This window comes from Mesoplodon densirostris, chromosome 15, assembly GCF_025265405.1.
Source record: "Mesoplodon densirostris isolate mMesDen1 chromosome 15, mMesDen1 primary haplotype, whole genome shotgun sequence".
Taxonomy (NCBI): domain Eukaryota; kingdom Metazoa; phylum Chordata; class Mammalia; order Artiodactyla; family Ziphiidae; genus Mesoplodon; species Mesoplodon densirostris.
The window spans coordinates 51,514,538-51,539,416 of NC_082675.1; the positions used below are offsets into that span (position 1 = coordinate 51,514,538).

At 41.7% G+C, this 24,879-nt stretch overlaps 1 protein-coding gene across 1 annotated transcript in view; it reads left to right on the forward strand.

Moving 5' to 3' along the window:
- The window catches only part of MOCOS (molybdenum cofactor sulfurase), a 55,634-nt gene that overhangs the window by 27,093 nt on the left and 3,662 nt on the right, over positions 1 to 24,879 (forward strand). The window contains exons 10-13 of the mRNA XM_060118705.1: positions 7,999 to 8,077; positions 11,122 to 11,246; positions 16,057 to 16,162; positions 19,827 to 19,965. Coding sequence (XP_059974688.1) covers positions 7,999 to 8,077; positions 11,122 to 11,246; positions 16,057 to 16,162; positions 19,827 to 19,965 — 449 coding nt within the window. The remainder of the gene's footprint in view (positions 1 to 7,998; positions 8,078 to 11,121; positions 11,247 to 16,056; positions 16,163 to 19,826; positions 19,966 to 24,879) is intronic.

The following is a 24,879-nucleotide window of genomic DNA, read 5'->3' on the forward strand; positions in this document are numbered from 1 at the left end:
GAATGTTATATAAATAGAATATACAATATGTGACCTTCTGACATTGGCTTCTTTCACTTGGCATGATGCATTTAAGTCCCATCTAAGTTACTACATGAATCCGTAGTTTATTCTTTTTTTTATTGTTGAGTAGTATTCCATTGCATGGATATACTAGGGTGTGTTCATCCATTCATCTGTTAAAGGACATTAGGATTGTTTCCAGTTTTGAGCAATTATGAATAGAGCTACTCTAAACATTCATGTGCAGGTTTTTGGTTGATCACAAGTTTTCATTTCTCTAGAATAAATACTAGGCGTTGATTGCTGAGTCATATGGTAAGGATATGTTTACCTTTAAAAGAAACTGCCAAACCATTTTCTAGAATGACCGTGTCATTTTTCATTCCCACCAGCAATGTATGAGAGTTCCAGTTGTTCCACATTCTGTCAGCTTTTGGTATTGTCAGTATTTTTTGTTTTATTTCTTTTAATAGGTGTGTAATGGCATCTCATCATGTTTTTTTTTTTTTTTTTTTTTTTTTTTTTTTTTTTTTGGCCGTACCATGTGGCTTGCAGGATCTCAGTTCCTTGACCAGGGATTGAACCCAGGCCACAACAGTCAAAGCCTGGAATCCTAACTACTAGGCCACCAGGGAACTCCTATCTCGTCATGATATTAATTTTCATTTCCCTACTGGCTAATGATGTTAAGCATCTTTTTATGTCCTTACTGGTTCTCTTTATATTCATTTTGACCCATGGATTACAGAAGTGTGTTAATTTCTATATATTTGGAGATGTTTCTGTTTTCATTCTGTTATTGATTCTCAGTTTAATTCCATAAACTCTCCAAAAGAGAGAACATACTTTATAGATTTTAAATTAAATTTGTTAAGGTTTGGTTTATGACCAAGTATATGATTTATTGCTGTGAGTGTTCCATATACACTTGAAAAGAATGTGTATCCTGTTGTTGGGTGGAGTGTTCTATAGATGTAAGTTCTATACCAGTTGGTTGATGGTATTGCTGTTTTTCTCTCTATACTTGCTGAATTTTTATGTACTCGCTACCAGTTCTGTTGATTACTGAAAGAAGAGTGTTGAAGTCCCCAACTGTAATGTGGATTTGTCTATTTTTCCCTTAGTTCTCTTAGTTTTTGCTTCACTTAGTATTATTATGTCTCCTTGGTGAATTGTTCCCTAAGTAATGCTCCTCTTTATACATGGTCATTTTCTTTGTTCCAAAGTGTGAAGTGTGAAATTCTTTGTCTGATATGAATATAGCCATTCAGCTCTCTTTTGGTTAGTGTTTACATGGTGTATCATTTTCCACCTTTATATTTATTTCTTCTAGCTTTATCGATATTTATGTAACATCCCATAAAATGTATTCATTTAAAGTGTACCATTCAATGATATGTTTGGTATATTCACAAAGTTGTACAACCATCACCACAATCAATTTTAGAACATTTTCATCGCCCTCAAAGAGAAACCCCATACACATTAGCAGTCACTCCCCATTCCCAACCTTATCCCCGGCTTCTGGCAACCACTAATCTACTATCTGTTTCTATGGAGTTGCCTATTCTGGATGTTTCATATAAATGGAAAAAATATATGACTGGCTTCTTTCACTTAGTGTAATGTTTTTAAGGGTCATCCATATTGTTGAATAATATTCCATTGTATAGATATACCATATTTTTTTTATCCATTCATCAGTTGATGGATATTTGGATTGTTTCCATTTGTGGTTATTATGAATAACGCTGCTGTGAACATTTATGTATAAATTTTTGTGTGGACATATGTTTTCAATTCTGTTGGATATATACCTAGGGGTGCAATTGCTGGGTCATATGATAACTCTGTGTTTAGCATTTCCAAAGTGACTCCATCACCATTTTACATTTCCACCAGCAACATATGAAGCTTCCAATTTCTCCACATCTTCCCCAACACTTGTTATTTTCTGTTGTTGTTTTTTTTAATAGCCATCCTAATGGGTGTGTAGCAGTACCTCACATGGTTTTGACTTGCATTTCCCTAATGACTAATGATACTGACCATCTTTTTATGTGTTTATTGTCCATGTGTATATCTTCTTCAGAAAAATATCTATTTAAATTCTTTGCTTACTTATTTTTTAATTATTGAGTTGTAAGAATTCTTTATATATTTGAATATAAGTCACTCTTTAGATCATATTTGCAAATATTTTCTCCCATTGTGTAGACTTCCTTTTCATTTTCTTTATGGCTCCATTTTACATTTAATCTGCCTATATCATATTTGAAGTGAGTTTCTTGTATCCAGCATACAGTTGGCTCATGCTTTTTATCCATTCTGACATTCTCTATTATTTTCATTGGGATTTTGATTGCAAAATTACATATTTTGTAATCATATTTTGATTGTAATATCATAAATTAATTTCAGAATTTATATCATATAATATTGAGTTCTCTATATATAAATAGTATCTCTCTCCATGAAGATTTCTTTACTCCAAAATTTTAATAATAATTTATTAAAATAATTTAAATAATATTTTCCAGAAAAATTTTGCACATTTTTTGTTATATAATTGTTTATTTGAGTATTTTGAGCACTATCTTTTTTTTCCATTAAATGTTTTAATTGGTTATTTTTGTAGTATAGAAACACTGTTGTAGTATAGAAACACTGTTGACTTTCGTATATCAGTGTTTTACCCAGTACTTTTTCTGAATTCCTGTTAGTTTTATTAGTTGGTCTGAAGATTTTCTCGCATGTTCTATATAAATAAGCATATCATCTTCTAATAATGACAGTTTCATATCTTCCTTTTCAATTTTTATTCACTCCCTCTTTTTTCTTCTTTTCTTACTGCATGGAGCAGTGATGGAAAATATCCTTTTTTATTACTGACTTGAATAAAATGCTTCTAAAATTTCAAAGATAAGAGTTGTATTTATTGTACATTTTTAATAGATTAGTTTTACCAGGCTAAAGTAGTTTTTTTTTAATTTAGTCAAAAGTTTTATCATGACTAATAGTTCTTACTAAATGCTCTTTCTGCATCTGTTGGTTATATTTTTTCCTTATAGTCTATTAGTGTGATGTCTTAACATTAGTAGATTGTCTAGTACTGAACTATCCTTGCATTCTTGGAGAAAAGAAAACACTATTTGGCAATGATTTTTTGATACACTGATGGATTTAGTTTGCTAATATTTTATTGGGATTTTTGTACCTATTCTTATTAGTAAGACTGAGAAGTTATCTTCTTAAAAAAATTTGTTTTTATTGAAGTATAGTTGATTTACAATGTTGTTAGTTTCTGGTATAAGCAAAATGATTCAGTTATAAATATATGTATATATATATAGTATATATATATATATATATATATATACTATATATATATACTTTTCAGATTCTTTTCCATTATAGTTTATTACAAGATACTGAATATAGTTCCCTATGCGATGCGGTAGGACCTTGTTGTTTATGTATTTCATATATAATTTTTGTATCTGCTAATCTCAAACTCCTAATTTACCCCCGCCTTTAACCATAAGTTTGTTTTCTATGTCTGTGAGTCTGTTTCTGTTTTGTAAATAAGTTCATTTGTATCATTATTTAGATTCCACACATAAGTGATATTGTATGATATTTGTCTTTCTCTGTCTGACTTACTTCACTTAGTATGATAATCTCTAAGTCCATCCATGTTGCTGCAAATAGCATTATATCATTATTTTTTATGGTTGAGTAATATTCCATTGCATATATATATACCACATCTTCTTTATCCACTCATCTGTTGATGAACATTTGGGTTGCTTCCATGTCTTGGCTATTGTAAATAGTGCTGCAGTGAACGTTGGGGTGCATGTATCTTTGTTTGTTTGTTTGTTTTTTACGGTACATGGACCTCTCACTGTTGTGGCCTCTCCCATTGCGGAGCACAGGCTCCGTACGCGCAGGCTCAGCAGCCATGGCTCACGGGCCCAGCCGCTCCACAGCATGTGGGATCTTCCCAGACCGGGGCACGAACCCGTGTCCCCTGCATCGGCAGGCGGACTCTCAACCACTGCGCCACCAGGGAAGCCCCGCATGTATCTTTTTGAACTATTTTTTTTTCTGGATATATTCCCAGGAGTGGGATTGCTGGATCATATGGTAATTCTATTTTTAGTTTTTTTAAGGAACCTCCATAGTGGCTGCACCAGTTTACATTCCCATCAACAGTGGAGGAGGGTTCCCTTTCCTCCACACCCTCTCCAGCATTTGTTATTTATAGATTTTTTAGTGATGGCCATTCTGACTGGTGTGAGGTGGTACCTCTTTGTAGTTTTGATTTGCAATTCTCTACTAATTAATTGCTGTTGAGCATCTTTTCATGCACCTATTGCTCATCTGTGTGTCTTCTCTAGAGAAATGTCTGTTTAGGTCTTCTGCCCATTTTTTGACTGAGTTGTTTGCTTTTTTGTTATTGAGCTATATGAGCTGTTTGTATATTTTGGAAATTAAGCCCTGTTGGTCACATCATTTGCAAATATTTTCTCCCAGTCTGTAGGCAGTTGTTTCATTTTGTTTATGGTTTCCTTTGCTGTGCAAAAGCTTGTAAGTTTGATTAGGTCCCATTTGTTTATTTTTGCTTTTATTTCTATTGCCTTGGGAGACTGACATATGAAAACATTGATATGATTTATGTCAGAGAATTTTTTGCCTATGTTCTCTTCTAGGAGTTTTATGGTGTCATGTCTTATGCTTAAGTCTTTAAGCCATTTTGAGTTTATTTTTGCATATGGTGTGAGGGTGTGTTCTAACATCATTGATTTACATGTGGCTGTCCAGCTTTCCCAACACCACTTGCTGAAGCGACTGTTTTTCTCCATCGTATATTCTTGCCTCCTTTGTTGAAGTTTAATTGACCGTAGGTGTGTGGGTTTATTTCTGGGCTCTTTATTCTGTTTCATTGATCCATATGTCTGTTTTTGTGTCAATGCTGTGCTGTTTGATTACTGTAGCTTTGTAGTATTGTCTGAAGTCTGGGAGGGTTATGTCTCCAGCTTTGTTCTTTTATTTAAAAATAAATAAATAAATAAATTTATTTATTTATTTTTGGCTGTGTTGGGTCTTTGTTGCTGTGCGTGGGCTTTTCTCTAGTCGTAGTGAGCAGGGGATACTCTTTGTTGCAGTGTGTGGGCCTCTCATTGCGGTGGCTTTTCTTGTTGTGGAGCATGGGCTCTAGGTGTGCGGACTTCAGTAGTTGTGGCACGTGGGCTCAGTAATTGTGGCTTGCAGGCTCCAGAGTGCAGGCTCAGCAGCTGTGGCACATGGGCTCTGTTGCTCTGTGGCATGTGGCATCTTCCCAGACCAAGGATCAAACCCATGTCCCCTGCATTGGCAATGGGATTCCTAACCATTGCATCACAAGGGAAGTCCCTCCAGCTTTGTTCTTTTTCCTCAGAATTTCTTTGGCAATTCTGGGTATTTTGTGGTTCCATATAAATTTTAGGAGTATTTGTTCTAGTTTTGTGAAAAATGTCATGGGTAATTTGATAGGGATCGTATTACATCTTTAGATTACTTTGGGTAGTATGGCCATTTTAACAATATTAATTCTTCCAATTCAAGAGCATGGGATATCTTTCCATTTCTTTGAATTAAGATGTAACCCTCTTTTATTATACTTGTTTAAGTTTGGATACCCAGGATATTAACATACAAAAAGAGTTGAATGGGTTACTCTTCTTTCTATTCTCTGAAGCATAAAAATGTATATCATGACTAAATAGGATTTATCCCAGAATATAAGGAATAAGAGAGAGAGAAAACAAATACCCAAATATCTTCCACTCCAAATCAGCAGCACTTTGTGAGGTGGTGTGGTATATCAGATGTTCTGCTCACTTGTAGGGACTTCCAGCACTGTGGGTGGAGGAAAGTCATCCTTTGCAGGACACGTATGGAGGACAAACTTTTGGCCCTAAATAATAAACATTAAAACAAGGCATTATAATTGTTTTATGTAAATGACTTGTCACTCCAAAAGTTTTCAGGTATCTTGAGTCCAGATGTTGGAATCTTTTATTTCTCTGTATCTCTGAGCTGTACAAGCACAGGGCTTAGTATATCCGGAATGAGCTCAATCCCCATGAACTTTGTTTGGGGTAGCCCTTGAGCTCAATCCATATGGGGACCCCAGATTAGGTTGCCTGTTTAACAAGAGGCCTGCGCTGACCTTTATAAGCCAGCTGAGGGCCATATTTATGATTATATATGATTTGTGCAGAGTCTTGGGTAAGGGTAGAAAGAGGCTGAGCGCAGGCCTCCTGCTGGCAGCCCAGGGGTGCATTTCCGCCGTGCATTTGTACACGTGCTGTCCCCTGCTGTGGTTACTTCCTCATAACCAACGTTCCAGGACTCACTTTACCATTCTCCCCTGTGGGTGCACACCCGGTGCAATCCCATCCTTCCACGAACAGCCTTTTTTTTTTTTTTTTTTTTTTTTTTTTTTTTTGTGGTACGCAGGCCTCTCACTGCTGTGGCCTCTCCCGCCACAAAGCACAGGCTCTGGACGTACAGGCCCAGCGGCCACGGCTCACGGGCCCAGCCACTCTGCGGCATGTGGGATCTTCCCAGACCAGGGCACGAACCCGCGTCCCCTGCATCGGCAGGCGGACCCCCAACCACTGCACCACCAGGGAAGCCCCATGAACAGCCTTTTGACACAGCAGCATCTCTAATCACTTAGCACAGCACTCTCCAAACTTCTGGAGCTTTCTGGATGAGGCCCCTTCTGACCTTCCCCACACAGGGACAGGAGTGTGGAACTGGTCGTGCTTGTGTAAGACATGGACAAGCAGGGGACAGAGCTGATGAAATACCTCTTACGCATATTGTTACTTCTCTGTCTTTGTTGTGGTGAAAGGCTTGTCATGATTGGCATGGGTCTGGGTAGCAGTCATGATCTGAAGCTCGTGAGTAGGAATGGATGTACCTGTTGCTGTGCTGTGTGTGATGAAGCAGAACCAACATGAGCAGGGATACAGGTGTGCTTGATGTGGCTTGCTGGGGGCAGGTTGGGTCATGCCAGTGAGCAGTGTGACTGGCGGCAATGCTGAGAGGGTGCAGGGCATGGGTGGGCCACACAGGAGGAGTCCACAGAGTAGGAGCCGCCACAAATTCTGCTCAGGTGTCTTGGCTTCATGCAGTTCCCTATATTTTTAATGACTCACGAAGGATGAGAAGGAGTGCAGAGTGGCAGAGGCCCTCAGCCGTTCCAGCCTTTAGCAAAGGTCTTTCACTCATCAGTGGCCATGGATCAGTTTCCTCTAGTTTCTTCCACATATTTTATTCTAAATCTATTGAAAGAATGAATACTACTTTAGCTGAGTACTGGGTATATGAGTGTTTATTATTCTTTAGACCACTATGTATATATGTTAAACACTCCTTTGTATGTATGATGTATGTAACAATTTTTTAGAAAAGAATGGCTTCTCAACCCCACTGACATAATAACAGATTTTTGGGGTTTTTTTTCCTTGGTGATAATGATGATTGACGCAGGAATCCAATTTGATGCTGATTCCTAGGGGCTACTGAGAATTGACACTATACTGACATCCTTACAGAGTGAGCCTTCATGTCTGCCTGCCTATTTCTAAAGGATCTAAGGTAGCTTAGTGAGCAATGATGTCAGGATGTGGAGTCATGCAGAGGTAGAGAAAGCTTTCAGAGGAATTTGTAGTATTCCAGGGACTGTGGATGTGACTGCCCCAGTGCAGAGTCTTCCATGACAAAGCTGCTCAATGCACACGCTGTTGGTGGTACCGATAATGAGGAAGAGAATCTCTGTGTTATAAAGAGATTTCCAAGACTCAGCCACTTACTTCATTCAACCAATTTCCAGGGTCATTAAAATTCTTCTATATTTCAGGATAATGGACTTTTTTTGGACATACTTGTTTTTTTTTTTCCATGATGATAAATTTGTCTCTAACCTTTATTCAATAGGGATGGAGCCTATAGCGGTGCCACTTGAGGAGACCAGCAAACCGGCTCAGATTTGCCAAAGCAAGGTCTGTGCGGACAGGTGAGGCCGCAGCAGGTGACACTCGCAGGTCTAGCCGCAGGGTGGCTCAGAGCGGGGAGGAGAGCAATGCCCTGTGCCATCGGCCCTCGGCTGCGTCCTCTGTCCAGTCTGCTGCCGCTTCCCCCTCGCACACTCCACTCCAACCACACTGGCTCCTAACTCTTCTTCACACCTACTAAGCATGCTCCCTCCTTAGGACTTGGCACTTGCTGCTCCCTCTGCCTGGAATGCTCTTTCCCTGTTTATACCCCCGCAGGGTTCACTTCCTCACCTCCATCGGGTCTGTGCTGAAAAACCTCCTTCTCAGAGGGCCCACCTGACCTCCCCCGGGAGCTGGCCCCTCCCTCTCCACTTGCTCTGCTGAATTCTTCTCCTTCTCATTAATCTTTTCCCCAACATATACCTTCAGTCCCTCCTGCTAGAATGCCAACCCTGAGAGAGCAGGACTGTCTGTGTTGCTTCCTGTAGACCCTGGAACAGTGTGGTGTGGAGGGAGGTGAGGTGAGGCAGGGGACAGTTTGGAGGAGGCATCGTGGAGCTCAGAGGGGTGGCCGCAGGGGAATGGTGAGTCAAGGGACTCGATTCATAGCTTGAAAAGATTGGCTGGTGGGTGTAGAAAAGTTGGAAGATGATAAAGGTGCAAGTGGGAAGGCCAGCTGAGCATCTGTGTTAGTAACACAGGTGAGATGAGATGGAGGCTTGGATCAGGGTCAGAGAGAAAATCAGGTGGGCATCAGATATAATATATTCTGGAGGTAGAATAACCTGAACTCGCCAATGAATTGGATGTGGAAGATGAGGGGGGTGTCAAGATGTCCCTCGGGTTGTAGAACTTTCAGGTGATAGTTCAACAATTAATTTCCATATAGTTGTGGATTATTACCTAATCTGAGTTATTGATGATATATCATCTGCTGAATTCTAGGAAACGTAGAAAATGAGGTTGAGTGTTATAGGATTTCATTTTATTTCTTGATCGTAAATATTTACAAATCAATTTATTGAATACATCAAATTTCTGCATCCCTTTTAACCTAAATCTAATTTCAACCTGAAAACACATAGAATACAAATTTTCTGATTGTGGGCCCCTATCTGATGGGTTCCCAGTGCATCTAATACCCCAACTGGTTTAACCCCCAAATGCTAAAATGGTTAACTCTAACGGTTCAGTAGGGATTTATATATAGTAGAAGTCTTTTATTTATTTATTTTATTTTTATTTTTTTGCGGTACGCGGGCCTCTCACTGTTGTGGCCTCTCCCATTGTGGAGCACAGGCTCCGTACGCGCAGGCTCAGCAGCCATGGCTCACGGGCCTAGCCGCTCCGCAGCATGTGGGATCCTCCCAGACCGGGGCACAAACGGGTGTCCCCTGCATAGGCAGGAGGACTCTCAACCACTGCGCCACCAGGGAAGCCCCAAGTAGAAGTCTTTTAAAATGCTAATTGCCTATTAGTTAACACAGTAAAGTAGTGGGTGGGTATGTTTGTGCTCAGTAGTCGGTGATATGCATAGTACTGAGTCAGAGTACATTTCCTTCTGCACTGCAAACAAGTAAGTCATGAAATGATGTGTCAAATACTCAAGCTACATCCAAATTGGACTCAAGTTGTTAGTGCCCCAGGTCACGCTGGGATGATGAAGGGCTACATGCTCAGGAAAGGTGGGAAGGTGATAGTGTGAAGATCGTGCTCTATACAATTGAGCATCATGGGCCCTGGCCCATCCTGGAGCCCAAGGGGTGAGCACACTCTGCATCCTCTTGCTAGTTCTTGTGCAGATTTAAACACTCATCATAGCACATTTTCAATTAGGGCAATGAATTTTGGGTAAACATTTCTGCATGTCACTGTAGCAAATCTTCTCATAGAGAGAAATATAGCCATCTAGGGGTACCTGCAATTATTTATCAGGCTCTTCCCTGGTTGTAGATTTCATTTAGCTGCAACTGAGAGGAATGGCGTTTTCTGGTTAATAAAGCTTTTCGATAGCTAGAGGTCAGGCTTCTTATACTCAGAACCACAAGTACTCAATATAATGAAAAATGGACTTAGGTGCATCTCTCAAAGCACCAGAGAGAATGTCTACAAAGCAAGGTTTCATTCTTCCCTTTCCTTTCTAGAGCCTAAAGGCAGCTATTTTTCCCAGTAAAAATTAAGGACAAGTTTTCAATAATATCTATCTTGTAATCCCAATGTAAGTTATTAGCAATTTTGCATGATTAGCTCTGATGATGTGTAGATTATAATTTTTAAAAATTTAAAAATTCTATTTAAAAATTCTAGAAGTTTGAAGAGTTTTTAAAAACCAGATCAGAAAATGTACTTATGGTCTTCCCTGGTGGCGCAGTGGTTGAGAGTCTGCCTGCCTATGCAGGGGACATGGGTGCGTGCCCCAGTCCGGGAGGATCCCACATGCCGCGGAGCAGCTGGGCCCGTGAGCCATGGCTGCTGATCCTGCGCGTCTGGAGCCTGTGCTCCGCAACGGGAGAGGCCATAACAGTGAGAGGCTGGCGTATAGCAAAAAAAAAAAAAAAAAAAGTACTTATATCGGTGACTTATGGCCATAGTGTTCTTTTCAGAAACCAAACACGTCAGTCCCTACAGCGTGGCCGTGAGAGAAGATATTCCAGTCAGGCCTATAGTAAAAAAAAACCAGGACACCAGTCTGGGTTCCAGAGCTTCTTAAAGAAAAATAATGCTCTGGAAGCTCTTAAATTCCAAGCTTTGTGGTTCTCAGTGGCTGTAAGTAATATAAACAAAGTCTTTCAAGAGAAATTTCTAAAGCTTTTAATTTGATCTGAAAGCTTTGCATAAGCTCCAGATCCCAGGCCTTCCTGTGCCTTGGAAATCTCATTGCAATTTCCTAAGCACACTTGTCACTTTAGATTTCTGTCTTGTTGGGGGCTTCATGTTTTTATATTATATATTATATTATATTATATTAATTATATAATATTATATTACATAACTTTTTGCTATTTCAATTATTTAAAGGAATACTACATAACATCTTTCCTTTTTTTTTTTTTTTTTCTGCCAGGGTAAATACTTATGACTGTGGAGAAAAAATTTCAAGCTGGTTGTCAAAGTTTTTTGGCCGTCCATATCATTTAATCAAACAAAGTTCAGACTTCCAAAGAAATGCAAGGAAGAAACGAGGCAAAGGTATCACATTTCGGATGGCTTCTTAGGGGACAGGCACTTGGGTTTACCCTTGCAGACGTGAAAATCAGCCCACAAAATGGATTGACAGGGCAAACGTGCTCATGAATAGAAAGTAGGGGTGGTCAGCCTCTGGCAGAAAGGTGCTGTAGTGGCCCCCAGGTCAGCAGGACCCATGTGTGGTCTCCAGGATGAGCCCGAGGAGGCCGAGGGGGGCTTGCAGCCTCTGCTCAAGCTCTCTGCCTCAGTCCTGCATGTTTAGAAGCACAATTAAGTTTTGTTAAAGAAAAACTTTGGTAGCTTGCTGTATACTAAGAAAATCTGGATTTCTAGTCTTGGCCCTGACACCAAGTAGTTGTTGAGACCTTGGCAAATCCTTGAACCTCAGGGTGTTGAACTTCTGTAGAACTCGATGGCAGAACATTGTGACAGCATGTCATCTACTTAGATTTAAGGGTTTTGACAGTTTTTCCTGCCATAAGCTGTTGTGAGCATAAAATGAGACAGCGGAGAAGAAAGTACTTTGAGCTAACGGTACCGTATAGGAAGAGAGAGTTTTCAGGTGTCTGCTCAAATGTCACCTGCTCGGGGGAGCCTTGCCTGGCTGCCCTCCTTAGAACCAGGGCCCCTACCTGAACCTCCAGCTCATTCCCTGTTTTATTTTTCTCTGTGGCACTTTTCACATCCTATAGGCCATGCATTTGACTCAGTTATCCTGTTTATGTTCTGCCTTCCCTGTGTTAGATCATAAGCTCTGTGAGGGAGGGATTTTTCTCTGCTTTGTTCAGGGCTTGGAACAGACCTGGCACATAGTAGTTGCTCAGTAAATACCAGATGAATAAATGAATGGACTGTAGAGTTGTCACATTACTGGTTTGTGCAGGAATGACCTGGCTTAGTCACTAGCTCCCTGGGAGACTGGCTTGTAATTCTACACCTGGAGTGAGTCATGGAGGGCTTCAGGGAAGAGGTGAGTTTGGAGTTGCATCTTAACAGGAGAGTAGAAGTGTTCCAGGAAGAGAGAGGCAAGAAGATTACTGAGGAGCAGCATGGCAGAGCTTGGCATTTCATGGGTTCAGAGATGGGTTTAGGAGGGTCAGACGGGTAGGGGAGTGATGGGGCAGAGCTGGGGAGAAGAGATGAATGTGCTGCTGAGGAGTGAGTAAGCACTGTCTTCAGGTTGAAGAACTGAAGAATTCTACCCTGGGGAGTTTCATGATGCAGCTTGCATTAGAAAGACACCCCTGGTGAGGTGTGGAGGCTGCAAGGGAGAGGGAAATGAAGGAAGCAAAGAGGCCAGGCAGGAGGCGGCAGTGACTGTCCTAGTGGGAGATGGGGCCTGGGTAGGCAAAGGTGGGAGCAGAGTGAATCTGTTGGCTGCTCGCTACAGGATCAGGAGTGTCAGCTTGTGAATATTATACTTCAAGGATGCCACTTATGGTGGAGAGGTCTCTGATGGTCCAGGTCTAGGCCTTTGAACATTTTTGTGTTGGTACACCTTGGAAGACATTTTTTAAAGCTACACTACCTCTTTATGTTCCCATCTAAATTAAAAAAAAAAAAAGTTGCAAAGGATGTGATTTCCAGCATATTGCAAATATACAGGCTTACTTTGGAGATACTGAGGGTTCGGTTCCAGACCACTACAATAAAGCAAGTCACAAAAATTTTTTGGTTTCCCAGTGCATATAAAAGTTATGTTTACACTCTATTGTAATCTATTAAGTTTGTAATAGCATTATGTCTAAAAATCAGTGTGCATAACTTAATTAAAAATGCTTTCTTGCTAAAAAACTCTAACCAACATCTGAGCCTTCAGCAAGTCATAGTAACATCAAAGATCGCTGATCACAGATCACTATAACAAATATAATAATGAAAAAGTTTGAAATATTGTGAGAACTACCAAAATGCAACACAGAGATACGAAGTGAGCAAATGCAGTTGGAACAATGGTGCAATAGACTTGCTCGATGCAGGGTTGCCACAAACATTCAATTTGTAAAAAACTTAATACCTGTGAGGTACTTGCGAGGCATCATAAAGTGAAATGCAATAAAACAATGTATGCCTGTAGTCATTTAAAATTAAAACTTGCACATTGCCCTTTTAAATATAAGCCAGTGGAGTCTCAATACCATAGTGATTTGAGTCTTATGAGTATTAATTAAAAAATATGTGTATAAACAAACTGTTTTTTAATGTACAGAAATTTTCTTTCTTTCATTTTCTTTCTTCAACTTGTATTTCCATTCCACTTCCTTGAAGGAATTTTATCTTAGTGTTTTATATATATGTATATATATATATATATATTTTTTTTTGCGGTACGCGGGCCTCTCACTGTTGTGGCCTCTCCCGTTGCGGGGCACAGGCTCCGGACGCGCAGGCTCAGTGGCCATGGCTCACGGGCCCAGCCGCTCCGCGGCATGTGGGATCTTCCCAGACCAGGGCACGAACCCGTGTCCCCTGCATTGGCAGGCGGACTCTCAACCACTGCGCCACCAGGGAAGCCCAGTGTTATATATTTTAAGCTTGAAAACCTTTCCTTGAGCACCCCATCATATTTATCTGAAACTAAAATTATATATAAATTGAAATGTATAAAATTTCTTAAAGTTTACTGTGATTGTAGAGTCTCAGTGTTAGGAAATTTTTCCTAGGTTGAGTTCTTATCATAGTTTTTAATAGTACACAGTTGATGAAAGCAACAAAAGTATATTATAAATTTTGAAAAATAGTTATTAAACCTGAAGAGAAAAAAATAGTGGAAAATGAATCTCTTAATGAGATGGCTGGCCACCTGTGATTAATTCCCATGTCCATGAATGACTGTCACCTATGATCAGAATAGCTGGTGTTCAGCACTGGTTCTCTTCTGAAGAATCTTATTTAAGTCAATAAACAGCTGGGGATGAAGGTGTTTGGTTAATGTGCTGTCACTCAAACCTTTCTTCTGAGGCACAGGGATCTAACATCAAGATGACTTTAATCATCTGTCACTTGACAACTTAATTAGTTCCGGCAGTTTTGTGGTTAGCAAAGAATTGGAGCCCATCTGACCTACAGGAGGATCAGTCACCCAAGCTTGAGAGACTTTTATTTTCTCAGCACAGACCCCAGGGTTTTGAGCTGGTCTTTTGTTTTCCACCCTGGAGATTTTTAGCCCCCAGGGGCAGTGCGCCATAGGAGAGGTGCGGCCTTTGCCCTGTGAAGGGTGAGAAGGGCCTTTTGTGGAGGGGCCTGGGATTGCACCTCACTGCTCTGACAGAGCCATTTTAGCAAAGAAGACATGGAAGTAGAGAATCTGTAAGTGATTCTCTTGGAAGTGTCCATTCTCAGGTACTCTGGGGTCCACAGGCCTAGGTCAGAGACAGCTCACTAGGTTTTGGCCCGGCCAGCCTTTATTATCAACATCCTGTATAAAGACAGCTATGGCATGCCCAAAAAGTGGGAGCTGGAAGCTGGGTGATGGGCTGCAGTAGTTCTGGAGGCCCTTGATATTTTCCTCCACTCTTTTTTTTTTTTCTTTTCTTTTCAATAGTTTTAAAACTTGTATTATTTATTTCTAAAGTCAATATTACACACTTGCCCAAGGGCAGAACCCAGCCTCTCCCTGACTAGATTCACTGACCAGATTCAGAAGCTCACTGGGCCTGTGACCCTCATCAAGGCCCTTCTTCTTGCTCGGGGAAGGGCCCCCCCTCCCGCCACTTCCCCACCTCCGCCCTGCAGCCCCATCTCTCCTCCTCTAAGTGTTGCCTCCAAGTTTCCTTTGCTGGAACAATTTAACTTCAGCATTTTCTTATTTTTTTCCAGATTATCAACAGAATGTTCTAGGAGCTTATGTTCTTTCTGTTTTTGAGAAGTTTGAGCCATGCTTAGAACATTTTTTATTTCCAGGGGACCATTTTCTTTCCTTTAGAAACAGTCCCTAATGTTTAAAAATGCAAGTCTTCCATCCAAGTACTAACCAGGCCAGGAATTCTACTCAATATTCTGTAATAACCTATATGGGAAAAGAATCTGAAAAAGAACGAATATATGTATATGTATAGCTGAATCACTTTGCTTACACCTGAAACTAACACAACATTGTAAATCAACTACACTCTACTATAAGATAAAAATTAAATTTAAAAAATGCAAGTCAATGGAAGCATGATTCATTTGCATTCCAAGAAAGCAACTCTTCTTTTCTAATTTATTTTATCTTGATTTTTAAATTTAGGTATAATTGACATACAACATTATATTAGTTTCAGGCATACAACATAATAATTTGACATTTGTATATATTGCAAAATGATCATCACGATAAATCCAGTTAATATCCATCATCACACAGTTTACAAAGTTTTTTCTTATGATGAGAACTTTCAAATATGCAATACAGTATTATTAACTGTAGTCACCACACTAGACATTACATCCCCACGACTTATATATTTTATAAGTGGAAGTTCATACCTTTTGACCTTCACCTATTTTGCCAACCCCCCCACCCCCACCCCGCCTCTGGCAACCACCAATCTGTTCTCTGGATCTATGAGCTTGTTTTGTTTTGTTTTAGATTCCGTATCTAAGTGAGATTATACAGTATATATGTCTTTCTCCGTCTGACTTTTCACTTAGCATAATACCCTCAAGGTCCATCCATGTTGTCGTTAAATGGTGATATTTCATTTTTTATGGCTGAATAATATTCCACTGTGTATGTATATCACATTTCCTTAACCATTTATCCATCAGTGGACACTTAGGTTGTTTCCCTCTCCAGCAACTCTTCTTTTAAATACTCCATCACTTTTAGATCAATCCGCTTGTACAACAGCCACCCTCTCTCTGGTGAATGAGGCACAGTATCTGCTGATAAACAGATCCAGTGTTTTGGAACTTCAGCGACAATTAAGCACCAGGTAAGATCCCTGTACTATTTGCTATTTACCTTGGGAATAGCAGACAGGTGTAACTACTTGCCCCTGGGAGTGAGCTGGTCACCTCCCTGGGGAGAAAAGATCTGAGAATCATGAGTCCAGACCCTTGATTGAGAAACTGAGGCCCAGAGAAGTCACAAAAGTTTTTAGGCCAGTTTCCCTTTATCTTTTAGAGGGTTCTCTTTTATCTTCCAATGTCCTTCTTGATGCCCTCAAGATGCTTAGTGGAGAATTCCAACCCTCATTTTTAATCATTTCAATTCTTAAACATTTAGTTGAATGTAATTGCCAGCAATTGGACCCACTTTTTTTTTTTTTTTTTTGCGGTACACGGGTCTCTCACTGTTGTGGCCTCTCCCGTTGTGGAGCACAGGCTCTGGACGTGCAGGCTCAGCGGCCATGGCTCACGGGCCCAGCCGCTCCGCAGCATGTGGGATCTTCCAGGACCGGGGCACGAACCTGTGCCCCCTGCATCGGCAGGCAGACTCTCAACCACTGCACCACCAGGGAAGCCCCCTGGACCCACTTTTGTTGCCCACTCTCCCACTGTCCCCTGGTCCCTAGGAGCCTTGCATTACTTCCACAGTCATTTTGAGTGAAAAGAGAGTGATTATGAAAGCTTTTAAAGTTGTAATTGTAGATACTATTTGTTTGTATCATCAGACAGAGCTAGCACCCTTGCCTGCTCACTCCCAGGGATCTCCCAAGGGTCCTGGAAAGGTCAGCTCTAGAAAGGGTCTTGGTTGATTCAAGCCCCCTCATTGTCCTTCAGAGGAAATTGAAGTCCCAAGGTAATCAGACAATTGGGGCAAAAAAGAAAAATCACCCAGCTCTTACGTAAGAGTTGGGACCGGCAGATCATTCATGGTCCACACCTGTGAACACCGTGAGCCGGGGCTCCTGTGACGCTCACATGCCCTGTGGTCCTGGGCACATGTGTGCACATGAACAAACATGTACACATATAGTTTAATAAAAACTACAAAAATGGGCTGTTTGTAGTAATTCCTGTTTATAGTCATTGGCAAAAACACACAACAGTGTTCCCTTGCCGAGGTCCAGGCTGCCGTCTTTAGGAGCTGAAGTGTGATGCCTGGTCCCTGGGCATTCACTGAGTTTTCCTGGTACTGAGTGACCCCCTTCCTCAGGTACCCTGGGCCCTGGATGGAGCAGGTCTGCAGTTTTCTGGGATTCTTGGTGTGGAAAGAGAGGAGGTGGGGACAGGCTTGCTGCAGCCCTGGTTCCTGCAGTCCTAGTTTAGTGCAGGGCTGACAAGCAGGAGGTAGGAAGGCCAGGTGGTCAAAGGTAAGAGAAACAGCCTGTGGGTAGTACATAGTGAGCGTCCCTGGTTCTGTTTTCAAATTTGATGGATGATTTTGTCTCCATGCGGGCCATGGTAGCTTTTGGACATAAAACTTTCCCTATTACAAAGCACAAAGGGAGTTGGGTTTTTGTTTGTTTGTTTGTTTTTTGTTTGTTTTTTGGTTTTGTTGTTGTTGTTGTTGTTTGTAACCTGGACGGTAAATCCAGAATCAAAGGATTTTAGGACTGGAAAGTGCTAACCCTCTCATTTCCCACAAGGGCCCTGCAGTCCTCATTGATTGTGGGTGTTGCACATAGTGGTAAAGTTGGACTTGGGTATCCTGGTCCCTGGCTTTTCACATGCCAAGGGCTTTGAGATACAGACATGGGACCCCTTACTCCCCGCCAGCGTCTTTCAGTTCTGTCTCCAGGGCAAATTCCAGTCATGCTCAAGGATTTCCCTCCCTTCAAACTTCAAAAATTTTCATTAAAGTACAACAAAGTGCAAAAATCATAAGTACATAGTTCAGTGAATGTTTACACATGTATATACCCACGTAAACACCATCTAGATCAAGTAGAGAACATTTCTAGAACCATAGACCCCTTCCTCATGTCCCTTCTTAGTCAACCCCACTGAAGGTTGCCACTGTTATGCCTTCTTTCACCCTAGATAGTTTCACCTTTTCTTAAACTCAATTTAATGGGATCAGACAGTGTGTTCCTCTGTTGAAGTTTTCAGATGCTTTTTTACCTTAGGGGAGGGGGTGCATGGAGATGCAGGGAGCTGTTTTATGGTAACTTGTGCTAATAAACAAAAATTTTAAACAAGAATTACAAAAATAGCATATGCTTAGTTAAAACTGCAAACGGGATGGAAGCTAGGAAATAAATTTTTTTTTTTGAGGTACGTGGGCCTCTCACTGTTGTGGCCTCTCCCGTTGCGGAGCACAGGCTCCGGACGCGCAGGCTCAGTGGCCATGGCTCACGGGCCCAGCCGCTCCGCGGCATGTGGGATCCTCCTGGACCGGGGCACTAACCCATGTCCCCTGCATCGGCAGGCGGACTCTCAACCACTGCGCCACCAGGGAAGCCCGGAAATAAAATTTTTAATCGAGATACAATTGACATGCAACATTATATTAGTTTCAGGTGTACAACATGATTCTATATTTGTATATACTGAGAAATGATCACAGTAAGTCTAGTAAACATCTGTCATCACACATAGCTGGAAATTTTTTTTTAAAGATTGTTTATATCTTTTTCATTTTTTATAAATTTATTTATTTATTTATTTTTGCCTGTGTTGGGTCTTCATTGCTATGCTCAGGCTTTCTCTAGTTCCAGAGAGTGGGGGCTACTCTGTTATGGTGCTCAGGCTTCTCATTGCAGTGGCTTGTCTTTGTTGTGGAGCATGGGCTCTAGTCACGCGTGCTTCAGTAGTTGTGGCACATGGGCTTAGTAGTTGTGACTCGCGGGCTCTAGAGTGCAGGCTCAGTAGTTGTGGCACATGGGCTTAGTTGCTTCACGGTATGTGGGATCTTCCCAGACCAGGGATTGAACCCGCGTCCCCCGCGCTGGCAGGTGGATTCTTAACCACTGCACCACCAGGGAAGTCCCGCAAAATTTTTTTCTTGTTATGAGTACTTAAGATTTATTCTCTTAGCACCTTTTAAATATGTAATACAGTCGTTTTTTAGACAATATAGTATTATTAACTATAGTTGCCATGCTATACATTACATCCCCATGATTTGTTTATTTTATAACTGGAAGTTTGTATCTTTTGACCCCTTTCACCCATTTTGCCCACCCTTCCCCCCACCCCTGGCAACCACCAATCAGTTCTCTATAGGAAATAAATATTAAAACCTCCCATGTATACTCTATGTTGCTTTAGGATGTTCTAATATCCAAAAAGAGTATGAGCTCTTGATACGTTTTAGGTCCTTGATAATTAAGCCTGTTGACAGTCTTTAAATGCCTTGTCCTGAGTCTGTAGAATTGGTATTTTCTCATAAGTTTATTCACTCGATCCCAGTTCACTTGGTTTCCAAAGTTTTTCATCTCTTCAGCAAAGATCTACTCACCCATTGCACTGCCTCTTGTGGGCTTCTCCATGGAGATGGGACCATATTCCAGGGAGATCATGGAGGTCTGTCCAACAGATGTGTGTCTCTTGGCCTTGCACTCATGATAAAAGCTTGTTCTGATCATCGAAGCCTCAGGCCAGAGTACAATTGATGAACTCGGGCATCGAGTGGTAGAAATGTTGAATTATTACAATAGTGCAGTTATCCACCCCTCCCCACCTTTTCTCTTTTTGGTATGTCTTAAACAGTGATGAGAATGGAAAGGAAGAATTATTCCCAGTGAACAATCTCATGTCACGTTTCCGTGCCAATATTATTACCAATGGAACAAGGGCTTTTGAAGAAGAGAAATGGGATGAAGTTTCAGTTGGTTCCTTGCATTTCCAGGTAAGTTCCCAGAAGTTCTATTATCCTTCCTCAAGGGTTGCCAATGGGGATTGACCTCAGTCCTAGGCCGGGATGGTAGCAGGTAGCAGGGAATCCCATGCCCCATCACGTGCCCCCCCTCCCCCACCAGGCGTTGACTCTTACCCACAAAATCTCAGCAGAAGGGTATGTAACATCTGCATCCTGGGGTGCCCCTTGGAATGATCCATCTCTCCTTCCTCCGAGGAGGGCAGCAGTTTCACGTGGGGAAGAGAGAACGTACAGGTGATGAAGGTACAGACTTTGTCGCCGTGTCTAGGCTTCAACTCTGTTTCTTGGAATGCTTGTGTCTATGAGAACATCCTCCTCCTGAAACTTGCTGGATTTTCTCGCTGTCTGGAGCTTGTGGAGGAGGACCCAGATGCCTCATGGTCCTTCAGTGCCCTGGGTGGCTGTACCTTCTCCCCATGCTCTCTCGCTTCTGGCCTCATTGGCAGCTGGGGAGCAGCTTGCAGTTAGAGGCAAAGCCTCCAGGATGCCCTCCCTCCCCAGGCTTTGGGTTCTCCAAACCTGAAGTCTTCAGCTAACATCTACATTCCGCAGGGTGGATAAGGCCTCCGAGACCTGATCCCCCAGCCTCTCCCATCTCCCTGAGCTCATCACCCCTCCCCGTCTGCCTGTCCTGCAGACCTTCTCTCCATTCCCTAAACAAGCCAAGCTTCCTGCCTTAGCACCTTAGCCCTGCTGTCCATTCCACCTGGAGCACTTTTCCTCCAGCTCCTACAGGGTCTCAGCTCAGATGTTACCTCCTTGGAAAGGCTGTTCCTGACCCACCACAAGGTCACACTCTGCACAGTGTCTCCTTATTTCTTCAGAGCATACGAGGGTGGGGACCAAGTCTGTTTCGTCCCTGCTGTTCCTCTGGGGTCTAGGACAGTCCTTACCCAGAGTAAGTGCTCCAAACTGCTGATGGAATGAATGGGCAGGAAAGCTATGGAATAGCTGGGGACAGAAGGATGGGTCATCTGCACAGAATGTCCCCAGTTCTTCAGTGGGGAATGAAATTATCTTAATAACAGTAATTAGTCAGTTGTATAAACTGATTGTAATAGGGCTACTGCACTCAAATGCAACATCACTCTAACTTCCAGGAAAGCAGTAAACAATAATTTAACCCTCAATGAAGGATTTCAGAGGTCTGGGGTTTGGGGTAGGGGTAAACTGCGTGGCACCAATAGAAGAAAAAGATGTCGGAAAGATCTTTGTTATCCATTTAACTCTCTAAACTTCCTCTTATGCTGGAAGCTGCTCCCCCTTGAAAGAATTATCTCTCTTCTCTTCCACAGACCTCTCTGGCACCAGCCTTCTGTCATTCCACTCCTTCCTCCATCCCAGCTGACTCTTCTTCATTTTCTGTTGCTGTGTCCCTGCCATGCTATATAAAGCACCTGCTCTCAGGGTATATGCCCAGTAATGGGATTGCTGGGTTGTATGGTAATTCTATTTTTAGTTTTTAAAGGAACCTCCATACTGTTCTCCATAGTGGCTGTATCAACTTGCATTCCCACCAACAGTGCAAGAGTGTTCCCTTTTCTCCACACCCTCTCCAGCATTTACTGTTTCTAGATTTTTTGATGATGGCCATTCTGACTAGTGTGAGATATCTCATTGTAGTTTTGATTTGCATTTCTCTAATGATTAATGATGTTGAACATCCTTTCATGTGTTTGTTGGCAATCTGTATATCTTCTTTGGAGAAATGTCTATTTAGGTCTTCTGCCCATTTTTGGGTTGGGTTGTTCAAAAAGAGTCATGTACCACCATGTTCATTGCAGCTCTATTTACAATAGCCAGGACATGGAAGCAACCTAAGTGTCCATCAACAGATGAATGGATAAAGAAGATGTGGCACATATATACAATGGAATATTACTCAGCCATAAAAAGAAACGAAATTGAGCTATTTGTAGTGAGGTGGATGGACCTAGAGTCTGTCATACAGTGAAGTAAGTCAGAAAGAGAAAAACAAAGGCCGTATGCTAACACATATATATGGAATCTAAGAAAAAAAAAAGGTCATGAAGAACCTAGGGGTAAGACGGAATAAAGACACAGACCTACTAGAGCATGGACTTGAGGACACGGGGAGGGGGAAGGGTAAGCTGTGACAAAGTGAGAGAGTGGCATGGACATACATACACTACCAAACGTAAAATAGATAGTTAGTGGGAAGCAGCCGCATAGCACAGGGAGATCAGCTCGGTGCTTTGTGACCACCTAGAGGGGTGGGATAGGGAGGGAGACGTAAGAGGGAAGAGATATGGGAACATATGTATATGTATAACTGATTCACTTTGTTATAAAGCAGAAACTAACACACCATTGTAAAGCAGTTATACTCCAATAAAGATGTTAAAAAAGAAAAAAAAAGGGCTTCCCTGGTGGCACAGTGGTTGAGAGTCTGCCTGCTGATGCAGGGGACACGGGTTCGTGCCCCGGTCTGGGAAGATCCCGCATGCCGCAGAGCGGCTGGGCCCGTGAGCCATGGCCACTGAGCCTGCGCGTCCGGAGCCTGTGCTCCACAACGAGAGAGGCCACAACAGTGAGAGGCCCGCGTACCGCCAAAAAAAAAAAAAAAAAAAAAACAAACCTGCTCTTACACATCCTGCGTGGTACAGAGTAGATGGAGAGAGAGGGAGAAATAAAGGAAGAAAAGAAGGAAAAGAGAAAGCACTACAACTAGACTAGGATCACTGTCAGAAACTTACCTTGTAACAAGTAAGTTGTAAGGTACCTGAGTACATGAATACAAGAAGGACTCTAAAAAAACCTTTCTGAGATGCTTTGCTTTCTTTAGGTCATGATACTTAATAAACATCAATTAATGAAAGTTAAAATAAGCATGCCCTTTGACCCAATAATTTCACTCATAGAAATCTATCCCATAAAATTATACTCTTACAAATATGCAAAGATATATTACAAAATTACTCATTGCAATACTTTATAAATATGAAAAATTGGAGAATATCCTAAATATCCATAAAAGGGAAGTTTTTTTTTGTTTGCGGTACGCGGGCCTCTCACTGTTGTGGCCTCTCCAGTTGCGGAACATAGGCTGCAGACGTGCAGGCCCAGTGGTCATGGCCCACGGGCCCAGCCGCTCCGCGGCACGTGGTATTTTCCTGGACTGGGGCACGAACCCGTGTTCCCTGCATCGGCAGGTGGACTCCCAACCACTGCGCCACCAGGGAAGCCCAAAACGGAAGTTTCTTTCTTTTTTTTTTTTTTTTTTTGCGGTACGCGGGCCTCTCACTGTTGTGGCCTCTCCCGTTGCGGAGCACAGGCTCCAGACGCGCAGGCTCAGCGGCCATGGCTCACGGGCCCAGCCGCTCCGCGGCATGTGGGATCTTCCCGGACCAGCGCACGAACCCGCGTCCCCTGCATCGGCAGGCGGACTCTCAACCACTGCGCCACCAGGGAAGCCCGGGAAGTTTTTTTAAATTAATTTTTATTGAAGTATAGTTGCTTTACAATATTATGTTAGTTTCTACTGTACAGCAAAATGAATCAGCTATACATACACATATATCCCCTCTTTTTTGGATTTCCTTCCCATTTAGGTCACCACAGTGCATTAAGTAGAGTTCCCTGTGCTGTATAGTATGTTCTTATTAGTTATCTATTTTATACATAGTATCAATAATGTATATATGTCAATCCCAAACTCCCAGTTCCTCCCACCCACCCCCCTTCCCCCTTGGTATCTATATGTTTGTTTTCTACATCTGTGTCTCCATAAAAGGGAAGTTGATTAAATAAAGTACACTACATCCATACAATGTTGTCCTGTGCAGGCATTAAAAAGTATAAGCTATAGTTAATACTGTGCCTTTCAGAAAGTAAATGCTAAATTAGGAATCTGGGATTAACAGATACATGCTAATATACATAAAATAAACAGCAAGGACTTACTGTATAGCACAGGGAACTATACTCGATATCTTGCAATAACCTATAATAGAAAAGAATCTGAAAAAAGAATATATTTATATTATTATTATATTATATAAATATAAATATTATATATATATTTATATAATTTATATTCTTTTTTCAGATCACTTTGCTGTGTACCTGAGACATTGTAAATCAACTATACTTCAATTAAAAATTTTTTTAAGTAAATGGTTAAGAGATGTTTGTTGGTGATAATACTCAGTGCTGAAGCAGTTGCAAGGCGGAAAGATCTAACACATCTCTTTTGGAAAGCAGTTTTTCACTGGATATCATCAAGTCATAAAAGGTTTATACCTGTTGACTTTATAATCTCCTTTTGGGAGATTTAGCCTAAAGAAAAATTCAAACAGGAAAGAGAGTTATATGAATTAAGACCTTTATTGCAAAATTATTGATTACAGCAAAGCATTAGAAATCATGCACATGGCTTCAAAGGAGAAGAGCTAAGCGCATCAACCCCTGGGAATGCCAGGCCATGGTGAAAACTGCAAAATCCGGGGATGAGGTAGCTGTCTGTGAACGGACACCGAACAATGTCCGTTATGTATTGTGGAGTAATTAAAAAAGAGAAAGAAAGCCAGCAGCTCTCAGCTCTCAGCGAGTGTGTTTCACGGGGGCGCGTGTGATTGCGTGAGCTACTTGCTGCAGTCCCGCAGTCTCCAGCGATCTGTGGCAACGAAAGCAGCGCAGGGTGTGTGGCTGTTCATCTTCTCCCAGTATGCCCTCCAATCAGTTCTTTTCTTCCCTGGAGGAAGCCCAACATTCCCTGATAACAACCTGTGAGTCACAACCACTCTTTGTTTTCTCCAAAGCCCTGATGCTGTAGCCTTTAAGCTGATAAACGAATGTGGGTGTTTCCCGAGCGGGCATTGGCAAGAGGTGGCACTTCCTGGCTCCTTGCAGTTTGAGTATTTC